At 36.6% G+C, this 27545-nt stretch overlaps 2 protein-coding genes across 7 annotated transcripts in view; one reads left to right on the top strand and one right to left on the bottom strand.

Moving 5' to 3' along the window:
- sobpa (sine oculis binding protein homolog (Drosophila) a) overlaps positions 1–15318 on the bottom strand; it is a 72992-nt gene extending 57674 nt beyond the window's left edge. For 2 of the 5 annotated variants that reach the window (XM_041253316.1, XM_041253317.1), the window contains exons 1-3: positions 14439–15318; positions 5249–5384; positions 2367–2573 (exon numbers count right to left, since the gene is read on the bottom strand). In XM_041253316.1, the coding sequence (XP_041109250.1) occupies positions 2367–2573; positions 5249–5384; positions 14439–14534 (439 nt within the window). In that variant the 5' untranslated portion in view covers positions 14535–15318. Of the gene's footprint in view, positions 1–2366; positions 2574–5248; positions 5385–11266; positions 11396–14228; positions 14418–14438 lie in introns of those variants that run through there. The other 3 variants (XM_041253320.1, XM_041253318.1, XM_041253319.1) reach the window with 3 other exon arrangements.
- Positions 15319–17500: 2182 nt separating this feature from the next.
- The window catches only part of pdss2 (prenyl (decaprenyl) diphosphate synthase, subunit 2), a 57601-nt gene continuing 47556 nt past the window's right edge, over positions 17501–27545 (top strand). For both annotated transcript variants that reach the window (XM_041253315.1, XM_041253314.1), the window contains exon 1: positions 17501–18228. In XM_041253315.1, the coding sequence (XP_041109249.1) occupies positions 17948–18228 (281 nt within the window). In that variant the 5' untranslated portion in view covers positions 17501–17947. The remainder of the gene's footprint in view (positions 18229–27545) is intronic.

Here is a 27545-nt window from a genome sequence, read left to right as displayed (position 1 = left end):
ATTTTTTATTTTTATTTAAATCTTTTTTTTTTTAATGAACTCCATAGAGAAGCAACAAATAGTTAGGCGACTTGCCCGGTCATACGATGTTTTGCTATGCAATTAAAGCTAGCTTCTCCTGGTTTCAGAGTTCACGTGCTCTTTGTGCATTTGTGGAAACTCCCAATAATGCATTAAAGTAATAGACAAGCACCAACAAACTGACAGCTTGCATAAAGTGTGTGCATTTGGGAAAAGGGTAGCCTGCAGTAAATGTTCTCATATACCAACTGCTGAAGCATATTGTCTGTAAATAACATGACACTTTGCTCCAACTGTTGGACCATATATTACTTGAATTTAAATTATTATTAAGGTGCCTCAGTTATATAAAGTGTTAAAAGGGCCAAGCATTATTTTACCTGCAGCAACGTAACAAAAGCTTTCCGACATCTTCAGGTCGTAACCCACAATTATGACAACCTGTTATCAAATGGTCTGTAATAACAGACCTGAGTGACAGCTTATGACAGCTTTTTTCTACATGGCTGCTTTCTGAAAAGAGACTTCTATTGTAGGCTCTGAAGGGGAACCAAAGTTAAACACTGTTAATGGAACACAAGTTTCATTTTGCATGTCTACTGGAAAAAGCCAACAATTTGCAAAATTCTGGTTAGAAAGCCCACGGCTATGTTAAAAAATATAATTCCCATGGTATCTTCTACCTTGTCCATTGTTTTCCCTTCTGTGTACTCTTCAAAATTGCCTGTCAAATTATTTATACTTCAAAACTACAAAACCCTGATTGCCACAATATAATTCTGCAAGTCTGCCTATGGCAGTGAGAGGTTACAAATGTAATCTACACACTCCACGACAGAAAGAATATATCAAATAAATTAACAAGGTGTTTTTGTGATAACCATAGATACAACATCAGTATTCTAAAATATTTTAAAGCTGCATCAAATATAACACAGAATCCTCAACAGAAAATAACCCATAAAAACAAACCATGCTTAGAAATAAGTTTAAAATACAAAATTATGAACACAATAAATACAAATACACAAAAAAAACCCTAAAACAACAAGCAGGTGCATCCATGTTAGAAATGTATTTTAAAAAAGTCACTTTGCTATGCCGACTAAATTTGTATAGATGCAGCTTACCTCAAATCAGGTTTGAAGTGATCACCTGATTTGCACTAAGGCTAATGACTCCTTTGTGGCAAAGGATTATATTTTAGATTAGAGTATGTTTCAAGTGCTGTCCTTATCACCAGTGTGTGTCATTTTCTTAGAAAAACTAAAAATAAAATATTAGGATATACATAGGGTTTTCACTTTTTGTGATTTATTTTAGATAAGTGATCCAAAAAAAAAAAAAAATGTCCCTTTCTTGTTGGGATCCCACTGTCAAAGTCTGCAACACAACTTCCCACTGAATAGATCTCTTATCTATGAAAAACAAGTTTTATATATATATATATATATATATAATATATAATATATATATATATATAGATAGATAGATAGATAGATAGATAGATAGATAGATGATAGATAGATAGATAGATAGATTTTTTTATTATTTTGGGCACTGATTTAAAATAAAACCACATTTACATCCTATAATAATAAGCAATGTAAAGTGTGTACAGCTTTTACCACAAAGGTGAAGAGGATTATAACATTTTTAATGACGATGGTTATATGGACACCAGATTATCTGATCATCAATCACTTCTTTTAAAAAATGACCCTTAACAGACAACAGATTGACATAACAAAGATTGATTTATTATATTTTCCTGTTAGAAAAGCGCAGCATTAAAAATGAACCATTGCCAGGACTCCAGTGAAACATAAATGCCTGTTTGCTGCAGGTCCTGTACCTGTGGTTCAAAAGATTGTCTGCTCTGGGCCAAATCAGCATGACAAAAGGAGGAATTAAATTCCAGAGCTCAGCTGCGCTCAGAACTCATTGCCTCAAACTATTATTTTAAATAAACTGATGCATTATTTACAAAAAATAAAAGGGAATTTGGCTTATCTGTCAGACATGATATATCCACCATTATGTTCCACCATCTGCATGTGCTTTATTCTTTCCCAACTGTCACTGATCTTGGACTAACTAATGTTATTTTAGGTAACGTTGTCCAGGACTAGTGATAACTGAGATCTGTGAGAATAGCCATTTAATTAATTCATGATCCTAATTGCAGTTTTTTTTTTGTTTTGTTTCGTTTTTTTTTTTTTACATTTGTCACAATTTTCTAGATTAAATTAAAAACCACAACCTTATCCCAGCAGGTAAAATGGGAAAAAGGTACATCCAGGACAGAACACGGAGGTATCAAAGAAATATCTAAACATTGTTACCTGCTGGTGGTTTGATATGGGACGGAGGAATTAATGGAACAATAATGGGCACTTTCCCGTGATCCTTTAACCCGGACGATGATGACGAGGAGGAAGATGAAGAGGACTCTGCCATTCCGTTCCCCATGGCCACTCCAGAATAGCTGCTGTTTGCATTAGTAGGTGAGCTCCCTCTGTCTTCAGAGGGTTTCGGCTTTGGCAAGTTCTCTGGGAGAAGAGATTAATGATGTCAAGCTAGTGTGTGGAGATAATACCAAGCAGCAAAGATATGTTTGGGATATACCACTGAGATTATTTATCTCTGTTTAACTTTATTAACTAAACTAACTACAGTCAAAGATTTGCACCTTCTCAGACTGGTGTCAGTTGAGACTGTGTTATGTAAGTTCATATGTACAGCTGACCCTATTTCTTGTAGTACAGAGTTTCATTTTATGAGCAAGTAGACAGCGAAGCAGAGCTAGGCAGTTTTGTGACTGTGACAAAAACTCTTATACTATAAGAAACTGCATGAACCGTCTAAATATGTTTTAACAATAATTAAAAAAAAAAAAAAAAAAACATAATAAGGAGGCAGTGTGGTGACTGACACTCAGTGTGACCCTGAGCAAGTCACTTAACCTCCTTGTTCTCCTTCCTCCGGATGAGATGTTAAATCAATATCCTATTGTAAGTGACTCTGCATATAATGCACCGTTCACTGCCTACCTCTGTAAAGCACTGTGTGATGGTGGTCCACTATGAAAGGTGGTATATAAAAATAAAGAAACTACTTCTATAATAATGTTTGAATTTTTGTCAGTTTGTAGTCTACTCTAGACATGCAAAAGAAGTTGTACTGGAATTATCTGAAATGTGGCGGTTTAACTGGATGAGAGTGGCTTTACAATTTACAATGGACCTTGTGTCTTTGTTGTTTAACTTTTGTTTTTCCTTCTCTGAAAGTTATTTTAAATCTATCCTGTGGGCACAGACTGAAAGCTCTCCAGCTTGGTGGTTCAGTGGTGTACACACCCCCCGCCCCCCTGACTGCCAAAGAAATTCAGCATGGGGGGCTTTTGTTCTTCATAAAGAACTACAAGCAAATACAGCAGCACAAGGGAACATGATACTGAACAACTAAGCAAAGTGAACACTTCATTGTCGCATTATACACCTTCAACCACCACACCATCCAGAAAAAAATGATTTTTTTTTTCCTAAACTTTCCTTTGGCTGGTACATGTTCAGCATGGTAAGGTCACAGAAAATTGTAGTAAGGAATAGTGAAAGCATGGCAAAGAGAGTGAAGTATGGAAATAGAAAAAAAGAATGCATGATAAACAGTAAAATCAGCATTACCACTGTAAACTTGATATGTATAGCAGCTTACAAATAACACAATGCACCGTCCCAGTTTAGTGCACACTGTCATTGGTCCTTCATTGGTTAAACAGTTGGGGGATTAAGTCAATTTCCTAACTTTCCTAAGCCCTTGCTGAACAGCAAGCGGTGCTGTATAAGTGGAAATAAAGACCATCCTGTTTTTTTTTTATTTAATTTACCCACAAATCCCAATTATCAAGGAAGATTGTAGGGTGAGTTCAAAACCAGAACATTTTTGCTTCTTTAGGCTCACTTCAGAGTCTTGTCAACTGAAGCAGCCCTGTGTTTGCTGCCCCCCCCCCCCACCCCATCACAGTTTAAAATGAACCTCTAATCTGAATCCCAGAGATGTATCCCAGAGCTTAAAATGAACCTCTAATCTGAATCCCAGAGATGGGTCCTTAATTCATGGCAGCAGAAGCCCACTCCTCTGGTGCTTCAATAATGAATGGATCCTCACATGACAGTTTAGAAGCTTTATTGCTCTTTACTTCCGAGGCCTAGGCAATAATTACAGTGTTGGGAGATTGCTTTTTACTATTCTCTCCAAGATGACAGGATGCCAAAAGCAACGTTAATGGTGCTTCTAATGTTTAAAAGGGTTTTTGTGTGTAGTTCGGGGACTGTTTCATATAGTGTAGTCTGTATCTGGCATATACCCCCTCAAAAGCTCCATCACAAAAATACTCTAACTCAAGGCCTTGCCCTCCTTCCAACATACTGTACCCTGACTTATATTTCTATAGAAATGGCTTTCCTTATACACATATCTTAAGTGAGGAAAGCTATAAAGGGTGCTGTATTTTACAAGAGTGGCTTTGCCACAAGTGGGCTTCCTGGCCCATTTGACCTTGCGTGGGTGAAAATCTGTGTATATCTTACACAGCATCCTATATTTCTTAGAACAAATAATAAAATAAGAATAATTAACAGTGTACATCATTTTAATTTGTCATAATTTCCATCTAATACAGAATAATTTCAGGGTTTACTAGGTATAGCACATATAAATATATTAAAGGGATGTTATTCCATCACCATTTCCCTAAAATGTCATTTATTACATGTTCAGTATATCTTAAAAAAAAAAAAAAAATTTCACATGCACATTATGCGGTTTCAATCATAGCGGTTATGCATTACACACTCTTATACAGGTAAGAAATGCATTATTCTGATGTAGATGTAGATGGATTAAAGTAGTCCTATCTTCTTGTATTTACTAAAATCCATGTTCCTAAGGTAAGCACTGTAAATGAAAATCCACCTGGTATAATAAAGGGTTTGATTTGATTGTTTAATAGTGTGTGTGGTTGTGGTTTATAGACACCTTTTGTCATTTCACCTAAGATCTTGAACTAATCTAAAACATCAATCACATACTACAGTACTGCCTGGGCCTCAGACCAGCAAACCCAGTGGAGAGACATCTTCCCCTCCTGCTGCTAAACTAAACCACCCAGCCTCTTCTCTCCCCAGTAGCTCTGTACATGCGGTATGCAAGCAAGCTTTTTTACCTTTTAAAACAGAGATGTGCTGCCGGCTGTCACCATCAGGGTAATTGTTAATCTCAATATCTTCCCCATCTTTTAATTCCACTTTATCATAGCCGTACCAGCCAAGGAGCTCGTTCATAGTGTTCTCTGCAAAACTCTGTAAGAGAGGAATCTCCAATATATTATCACAATTAATAACCATTTGTGAAGAAGAGATTAATGCATTAAATCAAATTCTATTTGCTGTGAGGCATGAACTGAAAGCCCTGCCCCTCTTCCTCTAGACTCACATTCATCTTTCAAGTCACGTAGAATAAACTGAATTTAAATCTCTGGAAGAAACACACAATTAAATACACTGGCACTCACTGGAATTGAGAGAACAAAAAAATATCTTTACAGCATATGAACCATTGAAAATAAAGAAACACTGATTTATCTTACTTTATTGTATTCTCAAAATATTTCTGTGATGTCACCTTTTGATACGAATCTTCTAATGAAAAGTGGCTGTGAGGCTTTGAAGAGAAGGGGAGTGTGGGGCAGATATAGTATTGATTAACCAATCCAGTTTGTGCTATGCACCCACAGAAAACAATTGCACAGAAAAGCAAATAACATTTTAATCACGCAACAATCATTTCAACAATTAGTTAATTATAATAATACACAATTAAAACGTAACACTTAGCAAAGGGCTTGTGATTTCAGTTTAGCATTTCACATTTCATATAGCTTTTGCATTTGTTTTGTTTAACCATTGTTCAAACAAGATTACAGCCCACTTACATTTTACAGCGTATCTGAGTACATCTCAAAACCAATCACAGGAAATGACATTTAGGTATTCATCGGTTTTAGGTTCGGCAAAACGATCAATAACTTCACTCTCCGTTCCTGGTTCACAATCCTTTGTTTTGTGCATTTAATTTTTCTAATGCCTCTTTCATCTGAAACATAGTCCTTGCTACTATCTTCATTTACAACATACACTTTTGTCTGTGTATGTGTGATTTCAAACTCATATACTCAGAGGAACTCATGACAACATTCCCACAATATAAGAGAGAAACATTTTAACTGTTTGAATTAAGCATAACAAAAGAGCAAAAATCCAATTGCTAAATTAACAATCAATTGAATCTCATTATTGAAAAAGTATCAATTAGGAAGAAATGGCTTAAGTGGCATAAACAACTAAAAGCGTTGGATCAGTAAAAAAATAACAGCACTCAAAAGCAAAATTAGTTTTATAGAGTCAACATTTATTGTCAACGTTTATCTATTACTTAATATCCCCAACATGGTGATGTGGACTATAAAAGCTGATACTGATTTCCAAGTAATATATATAGAATTACAAACAAAATAGCTAGAAGTCTTCTTAAAATGTTTGAATAACTGAAATGGAGATCTGAATAACATAAACGTGCTGCAGTTTGTAATACTGACAACAAGACAAGCTTTCACTTTTCTAAGCCACAGTATTTGACTGCACTAAACAGAGCAGAGTTTGTGGGTAAAACTGACTGCTTAGTGTGCAACACCAGTGCAGGAGAAATGCCTTGTTTACTAACAGATGACCTAAAATATGAATCATTCTGCATGGATATCACTTGGGGTGGCACTGCACTCATTGTAAGAGATGACTGATTCAGGGATCCCAAGATATTTAGTAAGCATGGGGTCTGAAGGGGGTTAATGGACTATAAATATCCTAGTAGTTAGAAAATTGATAATAATTTGGGGTGTCACTGCTCTTGCTAGACAGCTTGCTCATTAAAACCATATATTTGAATAAGGGACAATTAGCTATTAAGGGATACAAAGATTTGTTAAAACAGGCAACAATTGTCCCACCCCCAGGTATCACAAGCCAGCAGAGGTGGTTGAGTGTTGTTTAAAAAATAACTGAATAGGGTACAGTTCTTTCTCGTAACCTCTTACAAGCAATACAGATATTAGATTATTGAAAATGTAACCATATTTAAGTCAAACATCTTCTTACTCCTGAATTTAAATATTTGCTCTGCATGTCACAGTACTGACACACCATTACCAGACAGCCAAGTAAACACAGGTACTATAAGACCTCATCAGAACCAAGAATACTGTCTGAAAGGCAAGCATTTAAATGAAAAAAGACAGTAAGTTAAGGACTCGATATTTCATCGGTTAAACACAAGTTGAATGTGTTTGGAGCAATACAATATTGGCAAAAAAAAAAAAAAAAAAAAATGCTACAGTTCCCATAACTGCAAAACATATTAGTATAGGATTATGCCATTATTGTAGTGTACTGTAGCATTGTTTTATGTGGGTAGTAATTGAGGCTTGTTTCAAACTCAGCTCAAACCAGAATATTATAAAGTAGATGGCTTCCAGCTCTTGGAGAGCTCTTCTCCTTCCAAGGCACTGCTTTACAAAGTGATTTCCTGTTACTGTCTCTGAAAATGACAACATTTGGCCCAAACAGAAAGTGCAGAGGGCTTCAATTTAGTAAATGTGATAGACAAACTGCTTAAAGATACAGAAACACTACATAAAAGCATGTTACTTACCACAATGAATATTTGACAGATACTAGCACAGAAAGCGTATCTTAGCAAAAATATTACCAATTTTGTCTAGCAATGAAACAGGGGGCTTTAGCAGGACTTTTTTTTTATCAAAACTCAAGGATTGTTTGTAGTTTAGCTATACATTTGTCACTGGAACTGTTATGACATCTGTCGACATTGTTGCAATTTTGTCAACAGGAGAAATACAGAGGCTATCAGCAAATTGTTAAAAATGTAAGTAAAAAGCTGACACCTTTCGCAAACAGGTTTCTGGAGACAAGTCACATTTCAAACACTGTCATACCTTATTGAGATTTACAACAGTGGTAGTTATTATAATTGACCAATGTCTACTAGGGAAAAGTATAGATCACCAAAACTCGGTTCACTAATTCGTCGCTGTCCTAGACACAGTCTTCCTCTGTGTCCTATCAAGTGACCCAGGCATTTTGACCACTATAGAATCTATAGAATTTGATGTTGGATTTTATTAAAAATGTTTTAAAAAAAAAAATATATAGGTGTACAGTATATAACTATAGAAACAATTTGCAGCAGCTTCTCTCTGAATGGACGTTTTCAGTTTGGATTCCCATAGACATCTCAGCTTCCCTCAGTTCTTATTTGTGAGTTTGAAGGGCCAGACTTCCAGGGAAAAGGGGATTCAAACTTGCAAAATGAATTGTGATAAAGAAAGCCTAAAGAAGTCTCAGGAGTGCCCTCAAATGGCTGATAAATAGTTTCCTGTAATGTAACACTGGTCTCATTCCTGACAAACAGCTCCAGGGCAATGCCAATAAAAAGTACACAATAACTTTCATCACACTCCATGTTTAATCACCAGCCAGGGTAAAGCAAATGTGCTGTTCACCCACCTGTCTGCTGTATTTCAATAGGAGTAAAAATGTACAGGTCCACCAACATCAGATAAACAATGCTGTCGCATCTTTCGCATCTTTCAAAACATCCAACTTCAGAGCTTTCTTTATCCCACATTAATAAACTCAGAACCAATACCCGACAGTGACTGACCAAGGAGCATGCAGATACAACAAGATTTTTAAAAGCTAAAAAAAATCTGCCATTTAAATGTATAAAATAGGAAACAAAAGACAGTGTTTCATGATCTAATTGCAATAAAACCCGGAATTAGCCTTGGTGGTTGGACTAGTCAGTATGATAAGGGCTGAATCTTCCAAACAGAGTTAACTACTTTAACAGCGCCTTACTTTGAAACATAATAAAACTTTTTTTTTGGATCATAATAACATGAATTCCACCACAGCCAGCATTTCTAATTGCTACTTTATGCGCCCTAGTTTTCATGACACTTGATTGATAGAGAAGTGTGTCTTTGCTGGTGAGGCACTATGGAGAACACCAGTGTAATTCATCAGCTGGTCCAATATGGGCAATCTGGAATTAACCATCAGAGCATTTCAGGAGAGATCTGGAAAAGTCTTTGGTCTGAAAACCAGGACTATAATGTGGAGTACTGTATGTTCTAATTGACCTTGCATTGCAGTAGTCTAAGTGCCAGGAAAGAACTATGCAAACAACCTAGATGTGGGACTTGTAAAACATGATTTAAAGAGAAAATGGATGTCTTAGATATAGATTTGTTACTAGAGGAAGATATTTTTTGTACCTGCTTAGTGTTTTACTTATATTTTTTATTTCCACCTGCTATTGGTGAACATTATTAACAACTCCAAACTTCTCATCAATGACATATTTATGCATTAAAAAAAAAGTTTTATATTTACAGAATAGATGGTGTGTGCTGATTTCATAAACCAGTTTGTGTATACTGCAGGTATGTCTAAGATACTTTGTATCTTACTTTAATTTCAGTAAACAATTCTACTTTAACATTAACTGGCTGGGGTCCTGTTCACAGCCATTATCATCACTGGCTGCATGCTGTTGCTCTTACACGTCCAATTACAAAGTTAAAAAACAACTAGCCTTCTATGAAAAATTACAACTGAAACACTATATGTCATTATCATATCCACAAGTAATCCTCTGAGAAACATCTACCTGTTTCCCCAATTGTAATATTATTTGTCAAATGTCAAGTTCAGTGGAGCTATTTGGCAACAAAGCACTAATTACAACATTTCAAAAACTTTACAAAAGAAATAATTCAATTTGACTATGCATGGAATCTACTGACTTCTTAGAAACAAACACAACAAAATCTTCATACTTCTGTACAAATTACAGGACTGGCCCAACTACATCTAGCTATAGTATAAAATGGCATAATGCAGTAAATTATAGTGCTTGGGCCACTATTACGCTTGTATTGGATCTTATGACGTAACTAAGGGTGCTGGATAACAGTGAACCAATGTTTCTTGGAAAAGTAACGATGCATCACCCATAGTAAGCATACAATAGCCAATGTTTCCTATTAGACTGTCCCAAGAGGAACTTTAAATTTACAAACCAATTGATACATTCATCATTTATTTCATAAGACTTCACTTTACATATGCATACATGTTCATTATAGTTTGAAACCAACCCCCAGATATCTTCTGCCCACTTAACAATGATGCAATTAAAAAAGCATAAGTAACTATCTGAAAGGGAAAAGAAACAAACGAAAATATGGAAGCTACGAAGGTCATTATGAATAATATACAAAGATTTTTTTTAGTTTTTTTTTTATGGAAATGCAATCAGGAAAACTATGCAGCCTCATGCACTTTTTGTATTCTCTTTTGCACGAATAGCACTACACTGTATCAAATTCAGATTTGTTACCCTGTCATTTACAGAAGACAGGAGATTACAAAAAAGGAAACATAATCACCTAGGTAATACAAACAGCAAACAATATTAGCTCTCAGTCGTGTAGCTGCTGAACGGACAGTGACAGCCGTGCCAATGTAACATTTTCAACCCGCACATACCAACAGATTGTCTTTTGTGCTCTCAATATTGAATAAATACAGGGCTTTATCAGACTGTGGAATCTTACCAGGAAAGCCCTTGACAATCAAGGCAATTTAATGGGTCATTCAAAAAAAAAAACAAACAAACAAAAAAAACTTCTGTTATGTTTTAAACACAGAAAAACTTGAAACAGTAAAGCAGTGGCCTTTTTGTTACCCTTTGAGAAGAGAGGAGAATAAAAAATAAATCACTACAGCAATCACTTTCTTTCTGCAAAGCAGTGAGAAGCAATCTGATCCATTCTGGGATGAAATCTGAGTAGGTCACTGTACACCATGATAAAATTCCCTAATCCAGAGCCAAGTTTCCCTGAGGGGGCCCTCCTCCTACTCCCAACACTTTCCAATCTGACTTTTCCATTCCCCCCTCCCTCCCCTACATCTCTTTCATTTCCCCTACCTTAAAGCCTTGATATCTGATCTGCCACAAAAGCTCAGGTTTCAGTTTTTACAGCTTAGGCTGCCTATTGCTGTATACATTCCTTTCTCTGTGCCTTACCCTGATTACTTACCACGGCTTATTTTACACTGGTCCAGATGAAAGCAGTTCAGATGAAGGAAACACAGCCAGACTGTTTAGTTTTTCTAGATACGATCCCTCACAAGGGCACAGTGTGTTCTTTTTCAAATAAGAAAAAAAAAAAAAAAATCAATACTATTTTTTAATAGTGTTTTACCTTTTAAATAAGACTCCAGTTAGGAGTTGGTTTGTTACAATCTGTTGAAATCCACAAGCAATACAGTACTGCACTATTTTGCAATGCTACAGATGAATCCCTTTCCTGTTTCTTCACGGCTCAGGCCTCAGACTGTGGAGCAGAAGCAGCCACTGGGCTACGATGCAGTATCCCTTCTGGGAGGATGCTTAAATCTTAATTCTCAAGGGGGGGGGGGGGGGGGGGGGGGGCAGTCTTTCTAACTGTGAAATACTACACTTTACTAGACATCTACTTTGTGGCAACCTGTTCAAATCATTATACTGCTTTGCTGAAATGCTTTAGATATTTTCTATCCTTCCAAGCGGTATAGGATGATCTTACTGTATACTTTAGTTTCTTACACTAGAAGGACAAGTGGCAAAGCCCTTCCCCTCTTGTCTGATGTTTTCCCCAGGCAGCTGCATTTTGAAAAATGTACAAATTAACCACCAATTAATTTATGACTATTGACAGCTTTGCAAAAGAGCCTGCAAATATGTGTGATTTTCTATTTTTAAATGCAAGTTAAAAGATTTAATAATAAATACCTGCCTTCATCGAGTTAAGAAATACTGCACTGCACTACTGCACTGAAGCTATAATGTTTCTGTTGTGTCCTTACAGTACTAAAAAGAAGGCTGCAAAACAGGAAAGACTAGTCAAGGAGTCTTCCATTATAATTACTTATGTTTTTAAAGACCACCTCCCACTTCTCAGTTAAAGCTAGAAGGCTCCACTCAGCACGTTATCAATATCCTACAATGATAACAATATTTTGTACCAGCACCTTTTACAATATTTTCCTAGGGTTAATTCCATGTCCTTTTATTATTATTATTATTATTATTATTATTATTATTATTATTATTATTATTATTATTATTATTATTAATTAATTAATTAATTATTAATTAATCAAATATTGTGTAATCCTCCACCCCCCTTCACACAACGCTGATTTTGTTTCTTCCAGGCAGCTCAGACAAACATCTGTTATAGAAAAACAACTGTCTCCCAAACCGCGGAGTGTGCATGCTGCCAAAGTAAACAAAACAAACCCAATAGCTCCAGCACAGTCAGCCTTTATACCCAAGCAGGATAACATTTCACATGTTTTGATTAAAATTAGTTAATTTGTAATTCTAGACCTCGTGGATACGAAAGGCTGTATCGTACACAAATTAACAGCTTTCTGACTTATGAACGTTTACTAGTATTTAGTACTTTAAAGCAAAAGCGATTTTTTAAACTATTATTTTACCATATTGTATAATCTTCTAGTATTATGCTGTACTTTATTGACCTTTCGTTGGGGTGTAGTGTTTTGCCCCGATAAGAATTACTTTATGTCGGAATGCAGTCTATATTTCATGCGTCTTTTAGGGTACTCTATGTGTTTCTGTGTACAATTAAAGTAGGATACATATGTATATATGGTACAATTATATATATATATATATATATATATAATATATATATATATATATATATATGATATATAATATATATAATTACGGTGAGAATTACGTCACTGTATACCTTTTTCATCTATAGTAATGTTTACAAATGCAATCTTTCATCACACACGGCCAATAAACACATTTAGATACTCCAAAAAAACAAAAAACAAAAACAAAACAAAATCCCGCAAGTCTATAATGCTGCATGTTAATTTCATGTCCTCAGTACTTGCCAACCCCGGCAATTTTAAATAATGCAACCCACGTGATACTGGGAAACAAAAACTGATCACTAAATGCATTGACTAAACTGTATACTTGCTGCTACACCCTTGTCTCTTTAAAGCAGAATAGTAATAGTGAAACGATAGAACATACAGTATGTAATTTAAAAAAATGACAGATTTGGGATGTTATGGTGCAATTAATTTGTAAACGGATTTTTTTTTTTTTTTTTTTTTTTTTTAAAGACACAAGACGCATCCAAAAATACGCTTCTCTTACCAGCTAAACAAAACAGCAGCAAACTAATTTCACGACACCACAACTGCATTTTCTAAATAAACTGTCATAGTACATCCACTCACATCCATTACCATGTCTTAGCCTCAGACGTCTTGTTATGAAATAGTAGCTATTCAGTTAATACGCTCTGTAACACCCGGGCACAAAGCTTCCACTTTATCGACGGAACTTCGCCCACTGGATCTTAATAATAACGATTACAAAAAAAAAAGAACATAACTTGAATAGCACTGCAACACGCCGTACACATCTGCACTCTGCGAAACAATGTGCTCTCTTGTCCAGAGCGTTCAATCCAAAAGCAGTACATCTGGAGTGCCAGAATGAGCATACAGCACTACTGCTCGAGCGCTCAACGATTGGCATCGCTTCACTTTCTCTGCACGACAGCTTTTACACCAGTCACTGCTGTAAAGGGGGAAATAGGAGAATTCTGCATCCCTCACGCTAAGATTTTTGACATTGGCGCTTATTACTGGCATAATGCATGATCTGCAAACTCCAAACCAAGGCATGGAAAGAAGACAAAAAAAAGTTAGAAAGGATTTAAGCATTTACATATTCTCTAATGTTTTTACAATTTAATATTAGATTAACAAAGGCTACTGGCAAAATGAGACAAAATGCAACAACTGGATACGTCTTCTCGGTGAAGTTGTAAAGCGAGTACGACTACTGGACTTAGTATTTGTGGCGTTCAAACATACCTATGGGGTTTTGTAATAGGGGACCCTGTACAAACAACAACTTCCCTAACTAACGGAGATGCACATGTCTGCTGACAAAAATACCTTTAAAAAAGGAATCAAAGTTCGTCAATTATCCAGATTGCAGACTATGAATTCGTCTCTGTTTTCAACAGCACAGGAGGCGGGGCTGAGACCCGCTCAGTGCATCCACGAAAATGACAACGAGCTCTTTTTCCGTTTTCTTGATTTTCAGCACTGGAAAAAAAAAAAAAAAAAAAAAAAAAAACATAAAACAGAGTAAGTCAACCCTACCTTCATTTCGTCGTTTATTTCTCTTTTCACCGGGTGAGCGAGTTTTCTGCTTCTTTTATTTTCAGGGGGTCTACCTTCTTTCTCCATCTCTGCCATTTTTTCTGTTATTTCTGTCAATGTGTGCGATAAATACTGCCCGAAATGGGCTGGAGCTGTTTTTTTTTTTAGAGGTGAAGCTCAAGAGTTGTCATTCGCGGGGATAGTCTGGGTGAAGCTGGTGATGCCAACGAAGGTTCCTGATGCCCACTACAGTCAGCCATCTTCTGTCTTTTTTTCTGTGTGTATGTTAGTTAGTGTGAGCTCTTTCTATGCAGCAGCTGAGGGGTTTCGTACAAACCCAGACAGATGGGAGGGGCTTGTGCTGTAACCCAATATGAAGCGCTGATACCAGGAAGGCTATTTCCTCCCAATTCAACTCTGATTCATTTCCATTTTGACACCATGTGCGCTAAAAGATTGCTTCACAGTTTGTGTGAATGGAGTTAATCCACCAAATGCAAAACCACTCCCCCATGTCCTTCTCAATGGCCAAAAGAGCACACATAAGCATTTCAGTGGTACCCAGTTTTTCAGAGTTAACAAATATGTAAAGCAAAATGTGTACATATTTGTATCGGCTTCCATATTCCGTTTAGAAATTTCTTCTAGAATATTTCGGTTACTATCTCAACCATTCTTCAGCTGGTAAACTGAGATTTCAGCTGTGATTCTTAGAATGCAATGACTTCTGGACAAGACTTCTTCACCCATGATTTTAGCAATTGCCAGCTACCTATTGCAAAAGATCAATTGCACAAAGATGGGGAGATAAGGCAAATGACTTTAGAACAAGGAAGAATATCCTACAGCAACCATGGACCACCAATATGATGCATCTGAGATTATGTGTGTCAGTGTAGTTCAGTTGAAAAATGTATTGTGTGTTAACAAATACAGCACTTCTATTCTGACATAAAAATAAATAAATAAAATAATTTGTTGAGTGCATTTAAGTTTGCATAGTATTGTACATGCAATTTAAGGGATGTGTTCCTAATAAAAGTAATTCGGAAATTAATGTCAGAAAATCAAGCCTGCCAATTTACAATCCAGAATATTACTGCAGTGTCATGGTGCAGCGCTCAAAAAGTAATTCTCACGCAAAGCAAGTCAAGTGGGCCTTTATCGTTGTTATGTGATGATGGGACTTAGTTGATTTTGTTTCTTAACAGTTTTGCCTCTTGAACATATGTCCTAAATGAATGAGTGGCTTGTTGCCCATTTTAATTAATTTAGCCAAGGACCATGGGTGGCATCGTAGGAAAAGTAAATACATCTATGGAATAAATTGAGCTAATGTGGACTTTTTTTTATCTGCCATTTGACATATTCCTAGTGTTATGGAGGATAGTGGAGGCAGCTATACATATGTTTTCAGTATACTGTATCTATAGAACCACTAGTCCAATTGTGATAGAACTTTAGCACAAGTTATGAAGTGTATAATATTCTGTGGGCGTTTTCACTGTCTATAATAGTTACACTGTCTATATAGCTACACATGTATGCCTTATAACAGGCTCCTACCAACTGCTTCCCTGTTGACATGAATATTCCTACCCTGCAGCGGAGAAACAGAATAGATAACCAGGGAATTAAAGTGGTCAGGAAATAACTGTTTGTAAAACAAAAAAAGAAATGTAACATACAGACATAAGATATCTATTTATCTTGCCATCATACTGTAGATTCACTTCCTATTCAGCCTTTGATAGGTAGCCTATCAAGGATTGATTCCCGTGTCTACTAGAAGAGCAGTTGAGTCTGCTTCATCACTCCGTTGTCCTACGCCTAAAAAGAAACATAGCTATCCAGAATGTGCACACTAGTGCTTTTTAACGGAGAGACACAGCTGCCCCTTATACAGATACGTAAGCACTCACAACCCAATGCATTCTGGTAAGCGTAGTCCTGCTTCTCTTAAAGGTAAGAATGGTACCCGAGACAGGTAAAACGTATCAGAGTGCATTAGGTTGTGAGTTGCAATGCCGGAACGATCCCAAACTGTCCCGCTGAACACGGAGCCATATGGTCACCTTAAATCTGGCAGGTCTCTACCTGTATAACTTCTGCCATACCTTAACATATATTGCTTTAAGGAATCCACTATTGCCAGCCCTTGACTTCTTGCTACAACCGTTTATTTAACAAACTGTTCCAACAGTCTACCACCCCGACGGCTTTCTGCAGGCTTTTATATGCCTTTGCAGGTGGAACTAAATTGATTCTTGTCCAATCTGTTTTCTCCAGCCCAGCCACATTCACATGGCAGGATTTAAAACAAACAAACACACGCACACATTTTTAGCCCTATACCTGCCAAACCATAAGGAATAAAATAACATTTACATTATTAATGCCACAGGGGACACCTCAACTTGTCAAACGCGGTATCTTTAATAACAGTGATAACTGAAAGCTGCCACAAGCACCCTAATAAACACATTTCACAGAACACGGAACGACTCCCTTTCTAGCTACGGGCAGGATAACCAGCGTCACTGTTCTACAAAGGATTAAACTGCCCAGATTTAATGTATAAATGTTGCATATTTTTTCTTACCGTGACAACAACTCCACAGTGAGACTCAAGTTCGCAAGTGCATTTTGAAATTAATTGGTTTTATTTTTTAAAAGTATAGTTTAACTAAAACATATATTTTTAAAAATAAAAAAATAAAAATAAAAACGCTTTTTCTATGTACAAAGGCTTACTAAATTCAGAAAAAAATACTTTTTTTAAAGTTTGAAATAAATGTTTCTGAAAGACCCACTAAAAAAACAGAAGTTTGTTGTATTTTTAATTTAAAGAAATTCTACCTTACTCCGCAATAAATGGAGAGAGTTGAAGTGTCCTGTGTGAATATTTGTCTGTAGTGGAAACATACTGGGTGAGTCACGATCATTCTGTGCAGAATTTGACCAGTTTAACCAACATAGAGAATAATCTCAGTGAACGCACCCACAGGAACCGCTTTCTTCGTTGCAGCATTTTAAAGGTTAATACAACACACGCCTTTTAATTTGCGACCAGACGTAGGTTGTTTTGTCCAAGATGGCAGCGTCCACAATACTACTGCCGTGAGCTTTTAACAGCGCAGACTAGACTATTAAATTACCCGTGTATGAGTACAACGACATTCCACATACTATCTCGCTTAAATGCTGCATTTGCAAACGGATACTGTAGGTTATCACATACTGTAGGTTATAATAAAACGCGCCGTTTGACATGTACTAGTACTGCGTTCGGAATAATGTGAAGTTTACATTAGTAACACATTACTTAGGTCGTATTTGAGATTTCTCTAATGATCTGCTTCGATAGAGCTTTAGATGTATTCCCAGGAACTAATATACATTTTTTTTTTCTGATTTACATTTAAATAGTTCTCAATTTTAACTAACTCCCAGTATACGCTAAATATTAGAGAACTGTACTAGTAATACCACTATCTTAAGTAGTTTACATGTTACCTTCAATCGGGCGGTCAGCGGTTAATATCATGTCTATGCAGCTATCAAAGAGAATTTGTCTCAGTTTGTTAAATAGCGGCTGCAGAAGTCTCAGTCTATTTTCAAACTCATCTCCTTCAAACTGGAGTAAAGTTGTTTCTGATGCCGAGAAGATTGTGGGATATCCTACCTCGTTCATGAGCCTTCGCTGTCTCCTGAGTGATGAACTGAGTAATGTCGCCATGCAGGCCAGAAAGCTGGTCGGAACGAAACACCCGTTACTCAATACAGCCAGGTAAGACAATAGAAACACGCCTTTCACAGTAATGTTCAGTTTTATATTAAAATGTTGTTCTTGGCCTGGGTTCACTGCTTACAGTGCTCTTCTGCAGTTTACTCTTCTGTGCCCTCTACTTCACCAAGTACCAGACCTTGTTGGCTTCCCAGTTTGTTTACATTGCCTCGAGGTGTTTCCTGCTGCAGGCACACTTACTTTGTCCCCTCAACGTTACATCAAGATGGTTTAAACCAGCCTCTTAAAGGAAAACATACGTTTTCACTCTTTAGAAACCTTATTTGCACTCTGCAAATGTCCTAACGTGATTCCATTGGCCATATGACCTGATTCAAACTAAATCTTTGTTGCAGAAATATAGCAGGAATTGTTGCCTGTCTATTATTCGGATGTCTTTGAAATTGAGGTGGGCAGGTTAGGTTTTGATTTCCAGCAAACCAAAAATGTTACCTTCCTGAAATTTTGCATATAAGAAGCAGACTTTGACCATTACATTTTTTTTTTTTTTTGGTTTTTCACCCCAAGGTCAAAAACTCTTCAGGTGTAACTTCCTTGTTTGTGTTCCAAATGTGTTTTTTATATATACCATTTTGGAATCGCCATGTGATTTACAATAAAATGACACCTACCACCAGTCTGTAGCAGAGTAAACCGGTTGATTAGTCTGAAAACGTTTGTGTTGTTTTTGCTTGAAACAGCCTAAAGAACCGACTTTGGTCTAAATAGGGCACGGTAGGGTGTTAACTGTTCTGTGATTTCTCACGGAATGACCCAATGAGATTAAGACTCGACTGATCTTGTTACCTGTACACTGTGTACACAGGAGTCTTATGTCCATCCCTGTTTGCGTAAAAATTTAAGCATATAATTGTTTTAACCAGCAACTCTGTTAAAAGGTTGCGTGGCAGTGGGAACAAAGTAACAGTTTTGTTTTATAACAAAATTACATTGTTTTGTACACCCTCAAGTATAAAGCGAAAGTATTATTACGGTCGTATTATATGCACTAGTTAAGGATACTCTATGGAAAATAAAGAACCATAAGTACGAATTTGTATTTAAAAACGGAATTAGATCAACCGTTATTATTATTATTATTATTATTATTATTATTATTATTATTATTATTTCATATAATTATAATTATAATAATAATAATAATAACAGTTAAATCCACTAAAGGCAGCCCTGTAGATATCAGAACACAGGTGTGTTGGTTATGCTTACAACACAACAATAATAGTAATAATAATATAATAATAATGCAAACTTCTAAAATGTTTTTAAAAATGACAGTCAAAGCAATAAGTATCATTATCAAAAGTAATGTTTTTAATCTCAAGCTTGTACATTAATACAACAAAACACATTAAAGAATGCCAAGAGGTTTGTATCTGGCCTACTTTTAAGCATGCTTAAAATGATCAAAACTTTTAATAATGTAACAACTGCATGAAACAAATATGCATTACATGTCGGCCTACCTTAAATTACGTTTTTCTATTATTTATTATTTGTTAATCCTGCGAGTCGCTGTCATTTATTAGCAGTTCATTATGCTCAAGATTCGCCTCTTCTTCAGCTTCAACCCGGCGTTTAATAGAGACCCAGCGTTTATTCACAATGTTTGCCAGCAGACCCAGCGCGTATTAGAGACCTCGCAATTATTTGAAGTTTTACAGTAGCTGCACGGTGGCAGGTTTGAACGAGGGTACTGTTTAAAGTCGATTTCACAACCAGCTCAAAAGGGGGGTAAAACCCCCCCAATATGCATGAACATTTTCCTATGTGGTTGGAGTGGCAGGCATAACAAATCCTGTTAACGGGGTAGCATTTGGTTGAATACTTTTTGATGTACAGGCCTCTAACTCAGAAGTGTCAGTATTTCAGTGTTATTGTGGTTTACATTTTTCCGAACAATTTATTTTTTTTTGCACTCCATGCCACATAGGCTGTGTGCAATCCCAGCACTGACGGAAATTCACCAGTATTGTAACGCATATTTCTTTTGACTCTGATGTCAGTGCAGAGAATATTTATACTGTACCTGCTACAACATGAGCACACAACGTCACAAATCCAAAATACCAGTTCCTATTGAGAACGCTAGGGTAATATGCTTTTTAGGGCAGACCAAACCTGTCAGTAAATTTTACCGGGAAAAAAGTCTCCTTATTCATTACTAAAACTTGTGTATCATCAAACTCCTAAATGACAAGTAAAGAGGAGATAACAAGTCGGAATTTTGTCAGTCGTCGGAATTGCGAAAAACAGCGGTAGGCATATTTTTTTTTCCTTAAATAGTGAGAATATGGGAAGGAGTGTTTTGAGTAAGTTTCCTTATTAATACATTTTGGTACTGACACTTTTGAAGGCCACAGTGGCGTAAAAAACGGCAGTTTTTTTCTTTTTCTTTTTTTAAGAAGTGATTAAGGTGCTTTTTTTTATACACCTGTATCTCAAAAAGTATAGCAAATTAAAGAACCATGCTCTGCATGAACACCGTCCCATGGGTTTAAATGTGCAACGGGTATCAATGTATTTATATATTGGGGGGGGGGGTCTGTTGTCACTGCTGCCTGATTCATTGTCAGGCAGAGTGACTTGCGACCGTTCCATTGCACTGAACAGGGAGAGATGGAAAGATGAGCAGTGGTTTCAGTGTAATGATATGCAATGCACACAATACATCAGACTGCTTAAAATGCTGATCTTTCTTGAAAGAGTGGACAACGCCATACAACATGAAGAATAACTGCCCTCAGCAGTACTGTTCAAATTTGTCCCCACCTCTCCAGCCTCAGGTATAGTCATTGCTGTCGTCACCTCTCCAGTCTCAGGGGCATCCGTTTGCTGTCCCCATTCTCCTACCTACCTTTTTCACATTTGATTTGGCATCAATAAATCTGGCTTTAAAAAAAAAAAGCTTTACATACTTGGTGGGTGTCTCTTTCTTCTGTACTATTTAGTGTCTCAAGTTGTGTTTTCACCACAACATTATGTGACAGATGTGGTTGTTTGATTTTCCAGGATGCCTTCTGTAAAACAATAGAAATTCAATGGTAAAAACTTGAAGTAACGTTAAGGTTTGGTTGCAAAAGTCCAAAAAGTTAGGAAATTGCAAGTTAATATTAAATCTGCACTTATGATATCATCAGTGGCATCACTAAGGACATGTCAAATTCTCCCTGAAAACTGGCCATGCTGACATAACACTGGGAAATCATAGTCCTTGTGATTGGTAACATGTTCAGTAACTGCATTCGCATTTTCCCCAGTGTTTGCTGTCAAGCTAATTATTTCATCAGTGTTCTAAGTGAAACCAATAGTGCTATAAAATGAATTAGGGTACCTCATAAAAACAATATTATCTCTATCTGGAATCTGCAACATTGTCTTTCTTGTATTAACTGCACCATTTCAAGTGGTAAAAGGAGTCTCTGCATTTTCTGTGTGTTTGCACTGTGATTAACTATCTGTCTTTCAAACTTTACAGTTCGCTATGAATGCTTGCTAACATACTGTTATGCCAGAAGCCAATTATGACATTAAAATGTTTAGGTACAATTGCAGATTTCTGCCTTTCACCATTGTGAACATTTAACGGTATCGATGAAGTACATAAACAAGAGGTGGATTGTAATGCGTGGATGTTATGCTACAAGAGACCTAAAACACTGCTTCGTGTACCACAGCATACATTTAGCAACAGTATACCATACAGTACTAACTGTAATGGAAAGTGTTAACATACATGTAGGGATTGACATATTGTATATCCAATTCATTTTCATGTACTCCTTTCTAAAAATCTAATACTCGACTCTACATACCTCAACATGAATTACACATTTCTGAATTCTTAGCACAAGGACTATAATTTCCTAGTGTTACGACCGGGGAGAATTCGTCATGTGCTTAGTGATGTCATTGATGATGTCATATGTGAGGGCAAATGTGAGGCGAGAGTGTATTAAATGGAATGTCCAGACAGTAATTTATGTGTACAGAAATAAAATAATTTATTTTTATTTTCTATACACAACAAAAGGATTAAATAACAAACAAAAAAACAAAATGGTGTGAGGGAAGGAGTGCAGGGGTGAAATCCAAAACAAACTGATGACTCGTCTTTAATTTGTCTTCGTGGTGACCATAAACAAAAAAAAGACAAAAGAAATGTTAGTATTTCAAAAATCCCGCTGCACAAAACCAGTCTCTCCCTTCACCCGTTACTCCGCCTATTTTATTTTCGGACCAACCCCGAACACAGTAGTACGTTCCCTTTAGTATGTAATGTCCCGCCTCTGTAGTCAGTGGAACACCAATCCCCAACCGACACGTGTCCTTCTCCTTCACTTGACTCCAGTGGCTGGAAGTTACATACTCGTACTTCCGCCCCTCACCAAGGTGCCGCCCCTCAAAAGATGACTTTTGCCATGGTCACGAGATCTTGGTAAGGGAAGTCCCGAGTTGGTTTGATGCCATCTACTGTCGGGAGGCTGAATCACAGACCGAAACCCCTTTGACTCATCACAGCAAGTGTGACAGGAAACATACATTGTATTGCATGGCTACCTTAACTTGCAATTTCCTAACCTTTTGGACTTTTGCAGTCAAACCTTAACGTTACTTTAACAAAGTCTGTGTCATTGAATATATATACAGTACCATGAAAAAGTATTTGCCCTCTTCTGATTTTCTGCATTTTTGCATATTTTCGACACTGAATCTTATCAGATTTTCAACCATAATCTAATATTAGATAAAAGGGACCCTGTATGAACAAATAACACAACATTTTGATATTTATGTATTAAAGAAAGTTATGCAACACCCAATGCCCCCGTGTGAAAAAGTAATCGCCCCCTTAGACTCAATAACTGGTTACGCCACCTTTAGCAGCAATAACTGCAACCAAACCCTTCCTGTAGTTATTGATCAGTCTCTCACAGCGCTGGAGGAATTTTGGCCCACTCCTTCATGCAGAACTGCTTCAACTCTGTGACATTTGTGGGGTTTTGAACATAAACTGCTCGTTTCAGGTCCTGCCACAACATCTCAATGGGGTTTAGGTCTGGACTTTGACTAGACCATTCCAAAACTTTAAATTTCTTGTTCTTCAACCATTCTAATGTGGACTTTCTTGTGTGTTTTGGATCATTGTCTTGCTGCGCTTCAGCTTCAGCTCATGGAGATGGCCTGAGATTCTCGTGTAGAATTCTCTGATACAGAGCAGAGTTCATGGTTCCTTCAATGATGGCAAGTCATCCAGGTCCTGATGTAGCAAAGCATCCCCAAATCATGACACTACCGCCACCATGCTTGACCATTGGTATGAGGTTCTTACTGTGGAATGCAGTGTTTAGTTTTCACCAGACATAATGGGGCCCACATTGGCCAAAAAGTTCCACTTTTGACTTATCTTCTATACACTGTAAAAAAAAAAAAAAAAGTACATCATATTACGGTAAGACTTTATTGATAACCGTCATTTGTACAGTAAAAAAAATTCTGGTGAGTGAATTACGGTATAATTAATGGTTATTTGTACAGTAATTTTACAGTAAAAAATGTAATGTACAAATCAAGCGAATAGAGGGGAAGCCCCACTCCAAGATCTGACCTACCACAAGATGGTGACCACACAAAATACGAACAAAACACATACAATGGTGAGGGAACACAAAGGACATGTAAATTTACATATAATTGTGCAACCAGACATCACATTTAACACACAATGGACACAATGACACAAATAACACCGTTAAAACACTACTATTTGCAAACAGCCATGCAATGGATTCTGGGATTCCAGTTTTAACGTAATTAGATGTAATATCTACGGTATTTAACCGTCAACGCTACCCATGATTTTTTAAAATAAATGTGGTCTGTTAAAACAATGGAAAACATGTGTTTTTACTATTTCAATGTAAAAAACGTTTTTTTCTGTAAAAAATGAACATCTTCTTTTTAGTATGAAGGTAATTTGCTGTTAAATTTAAGGTAAATTGTCATTTTATAAAAGAAGGCAATTTACCCTCACTGTTTACCAGAATTTTACCGTTGAATTTACAGACGTTTTTTACGGTGTAGAACATTGTTCCAGAACTCCAGAGGATCATCCAGGTGTTTTTTTGGCAAGCTTGAGATGAGCATTCATGTTCTTCTTGGTGAGCAGTGCTTCAGCCTTGCTACTCTGCCGTGAAACCCATTTTTGCCCAGTGTCTTTCTGATGGTGGAGTCATGAACACTGACCTTAGCCGAGGCGAGAGCGACCTCTACATGTTTTTCTAGGGTTCATTGTGACTTCCTGGACGATTTTACGTCTTGCTCTTGGAGAGACTTTGGCAGGACGGCCACTTCTGGGAAGATTCACTACTGTCCCAAACTTTCTCCATTTGGACAGTATGGCTCTGACTGTGGTTTGGTGGAGCCCCGGAGCCTTAGAAATGGCTTTGTAACCCTTTCCAGACTGATAGGCATCAACATCTATTTTTCTCCGGAGGTCTTCAGGAAATTTCTTTTGATCATGGCATGATGTGCCTCTAGAACCTGTGTGCTGACAACTTCACTCGATGGTAAGGGCCAAAGTTAGATTTATATTGGAGAGGGCTGGCCCAATTCAGGCCTTATTGTTAACCAAAGTATTCAAACAGCTGACCTTAATTATCCCTTTAATTGGGTTGCGTTAACTGGGGGAGGGGGGGGTAATAACTTTTTCACACCTGAAGATTGCATGTTTAATTACCTTGCATACCAAACAAATGTAAAAAGCACCAAACTTTGGTGTCATTTTTTTTCTCTCAGACTCCCTCTATATACTACTACAACCCACAAAAAGATCTTACCAAATTCAACGTGAAAAATGTGCAAAAATGCAGAAAATCAGACAAGAGGCAATATATATATAAGCTTAATGAGCCAACTGCCCAATGTTTCGATATGTTGTACCTATCTTTCTCAAGGGAGCATGTGTTTGAATCAAAACATTGGAGGTATTTATAGGTTTTTGACAGCATGACAACTGCTTGTTGTTATATTCAAATCCATGATTTATTCTTACATGATGTAATGACATTCTATATATTGTGACATCATTTTTATATCTTTAAATCAGGTATTAATTCTAATTAACATTATTTTATATTTTATATCATCATACAATGCTGGCTCTGAGAATCAACCTTGATTTGGCCCCCCCAGTGCATCACTTTTGAATGATTTTTTGTTTGTTTATTTATTTACTTATTTATTTAAATGTTATTTATTTATTGGAGTTAATTAGTTCATTCTTTTCTGTTGAGTCCCGCTGGCATAATCATGTTCAGTCTATTTATCCATTTACTTTCTTTTATTCTTCTATATGTCACATTGTCTAATTTTAGCTGTTCTAATACTACAAACTTTACATCATTTATGTCATGTCCTTGACTGGTGAAGTGCTGTACTATTGGTTCATTCATTTTTTTTATTTCTAATTAATGAAAGATGGTTCTGAATTATTTTATATAAAGTTGTTCCAGTCTCTCCAACATATTTTATTTCATCACATTTTTCAGAGGCTATTCCATAAACAACCTTGCTATTTTTACAGTAGGTTTTGTCCATGTATTTAGACACTACATTATTTTATGTCTATGTATTTACATACAGTATTTGTATAACCTATTCTGTGTGTGTGTGTGTGTGTGTGTGTGTGTGTATATATATATATATAGATATATATATATGTATATACTATTACTGGTTCACAAAGCATTATAACATATTAAATGTTCATGACAAGTATGTCGGCAGTGACACTGGGTTTATATCTAATTCTATGACTTCTAGTTAGCTAGCATTTTGGCATATATTTTCCCAGAGATTAAAAAGCTGATTGCAACCATACCAAGTATGTCAGTAACCCTCTGGCACGGCTGTGAAGTTAATGGCCATGACATAAATGAACAGTATTGCAGAATAGCATAGAATAAGAATGAGCAATGAATGTTTATTAACGCGTGTAAGTGTGGTATACAGACGGATGGATTAACGGATAGACAGACACATCCATAGATCACCTGAATCTGCTACTTTCACTTACTTAAGCTAAATTATGTTACTACCAAGTTTCATGACAATTGGATAAGCAGCTCTCCATACTGCCACCACTATACTGTATCCGCTTTGCAGTGGATTTCATCCTAGGCAGGGGTAAATAAAGGCTTTTAAAAATGTCCTTGAGAAATGTACTGTAACAAGATTGGGCAGTTTTTATCTCAATTTTGTAGCACCTTTTGACACAGATCCATTTCCTATATTGCACCAAAAACAGATGTTGAAATGGGCTCCAAAATTTGATAAAGGTTTTACACAAGTCTGCCTCATTGCAACACGCAGTGCAAGACACTTATTCAGTCATTGATCTGATACAGTGACTGTACAACCCAAGTCCATAGGGATTGAATCTATGCTTTCCATGTACAGCTCGTTGTTTTCTGAAAGCCGTACATTGAACAAAAGTATTCAATTAGGATTTCATTCAAAGGTTCAGGACCACATCTGTGTGACAAGGTGTGTCTTTTCACAAACAGCAGTAGTTTGCTTCTTGTATATCCCCCCCATGTCCCTCATTGTTTCCACAGCGACTACCTCTGTGCCCATCCAAACCTTTATGAGAGGCTGAAAGTGATCTGACTATGCAAGCAGTCATGTTTGAAATTGTAGCTCAAGGGTGTAATAACCTATACACCTAAATTCGATATGACAATCCATTTTGTTGTTGTAGCACTGGAGAAGTCAACTTCTGACAGTATGATTTTTCACTGTCAGACTGGCACGTTTGTCTCATATTTCTAGCTCAGACTCCAAGAGTATTCGTCTCAGACACCAGGGACCAAAAATATCCTGAACAAGAACCAAGCCGTATGGAGATTGTATTATCAGGCTTGTTAACACAAATATTATCCTTTGTGTGGACGTGGGGGCAACGCTTTGATCCTAAATAAAGTACTAGATGCCAAACATAGTCTTGACATTCCTGCATTATATTTTCCTGAATTATTTTGTTTCCAGTGTACTGGTAAGTAAAAAGAAGCAGGCTTGTTTTTTCAGTCAGTGTTAAAGGTTACAAGATCATCTTATGAGGAGATGTTATGGTTTTTTAAACAATGTTTTATTTAGTATTAAATCATTGGGAAAAACCATCACAATGTGTCAAGAATGAACCGTTCAAGGTTGCATCTTTAGCAAACACTGCGTACCTCATGCTGTTATCTGTGAATTAAAGGACACCGGGCCAAAAAATATATATTTTCTTGGACACA

The sequence above is a fragment of the Polyodon spathula genome, chromosome 6 (genome assembly GCF_017654505.1).
Source record: "Polyodon spathula isolate WHYD16114869_AA chromosome 6, ASM1765450v1, whole genome shotgun sequence".
Classification (NCBI taxonomy): domain Eukaryota; kingdom Metazoa; phylum Chordata; class Actinopteri; order Acipenseriformes; family Polyodontidae; genus Polyodon; species Polyodon spathula.
This window is presented reverse-complemented; position numbering and strand designations above follow the sequence as displayed.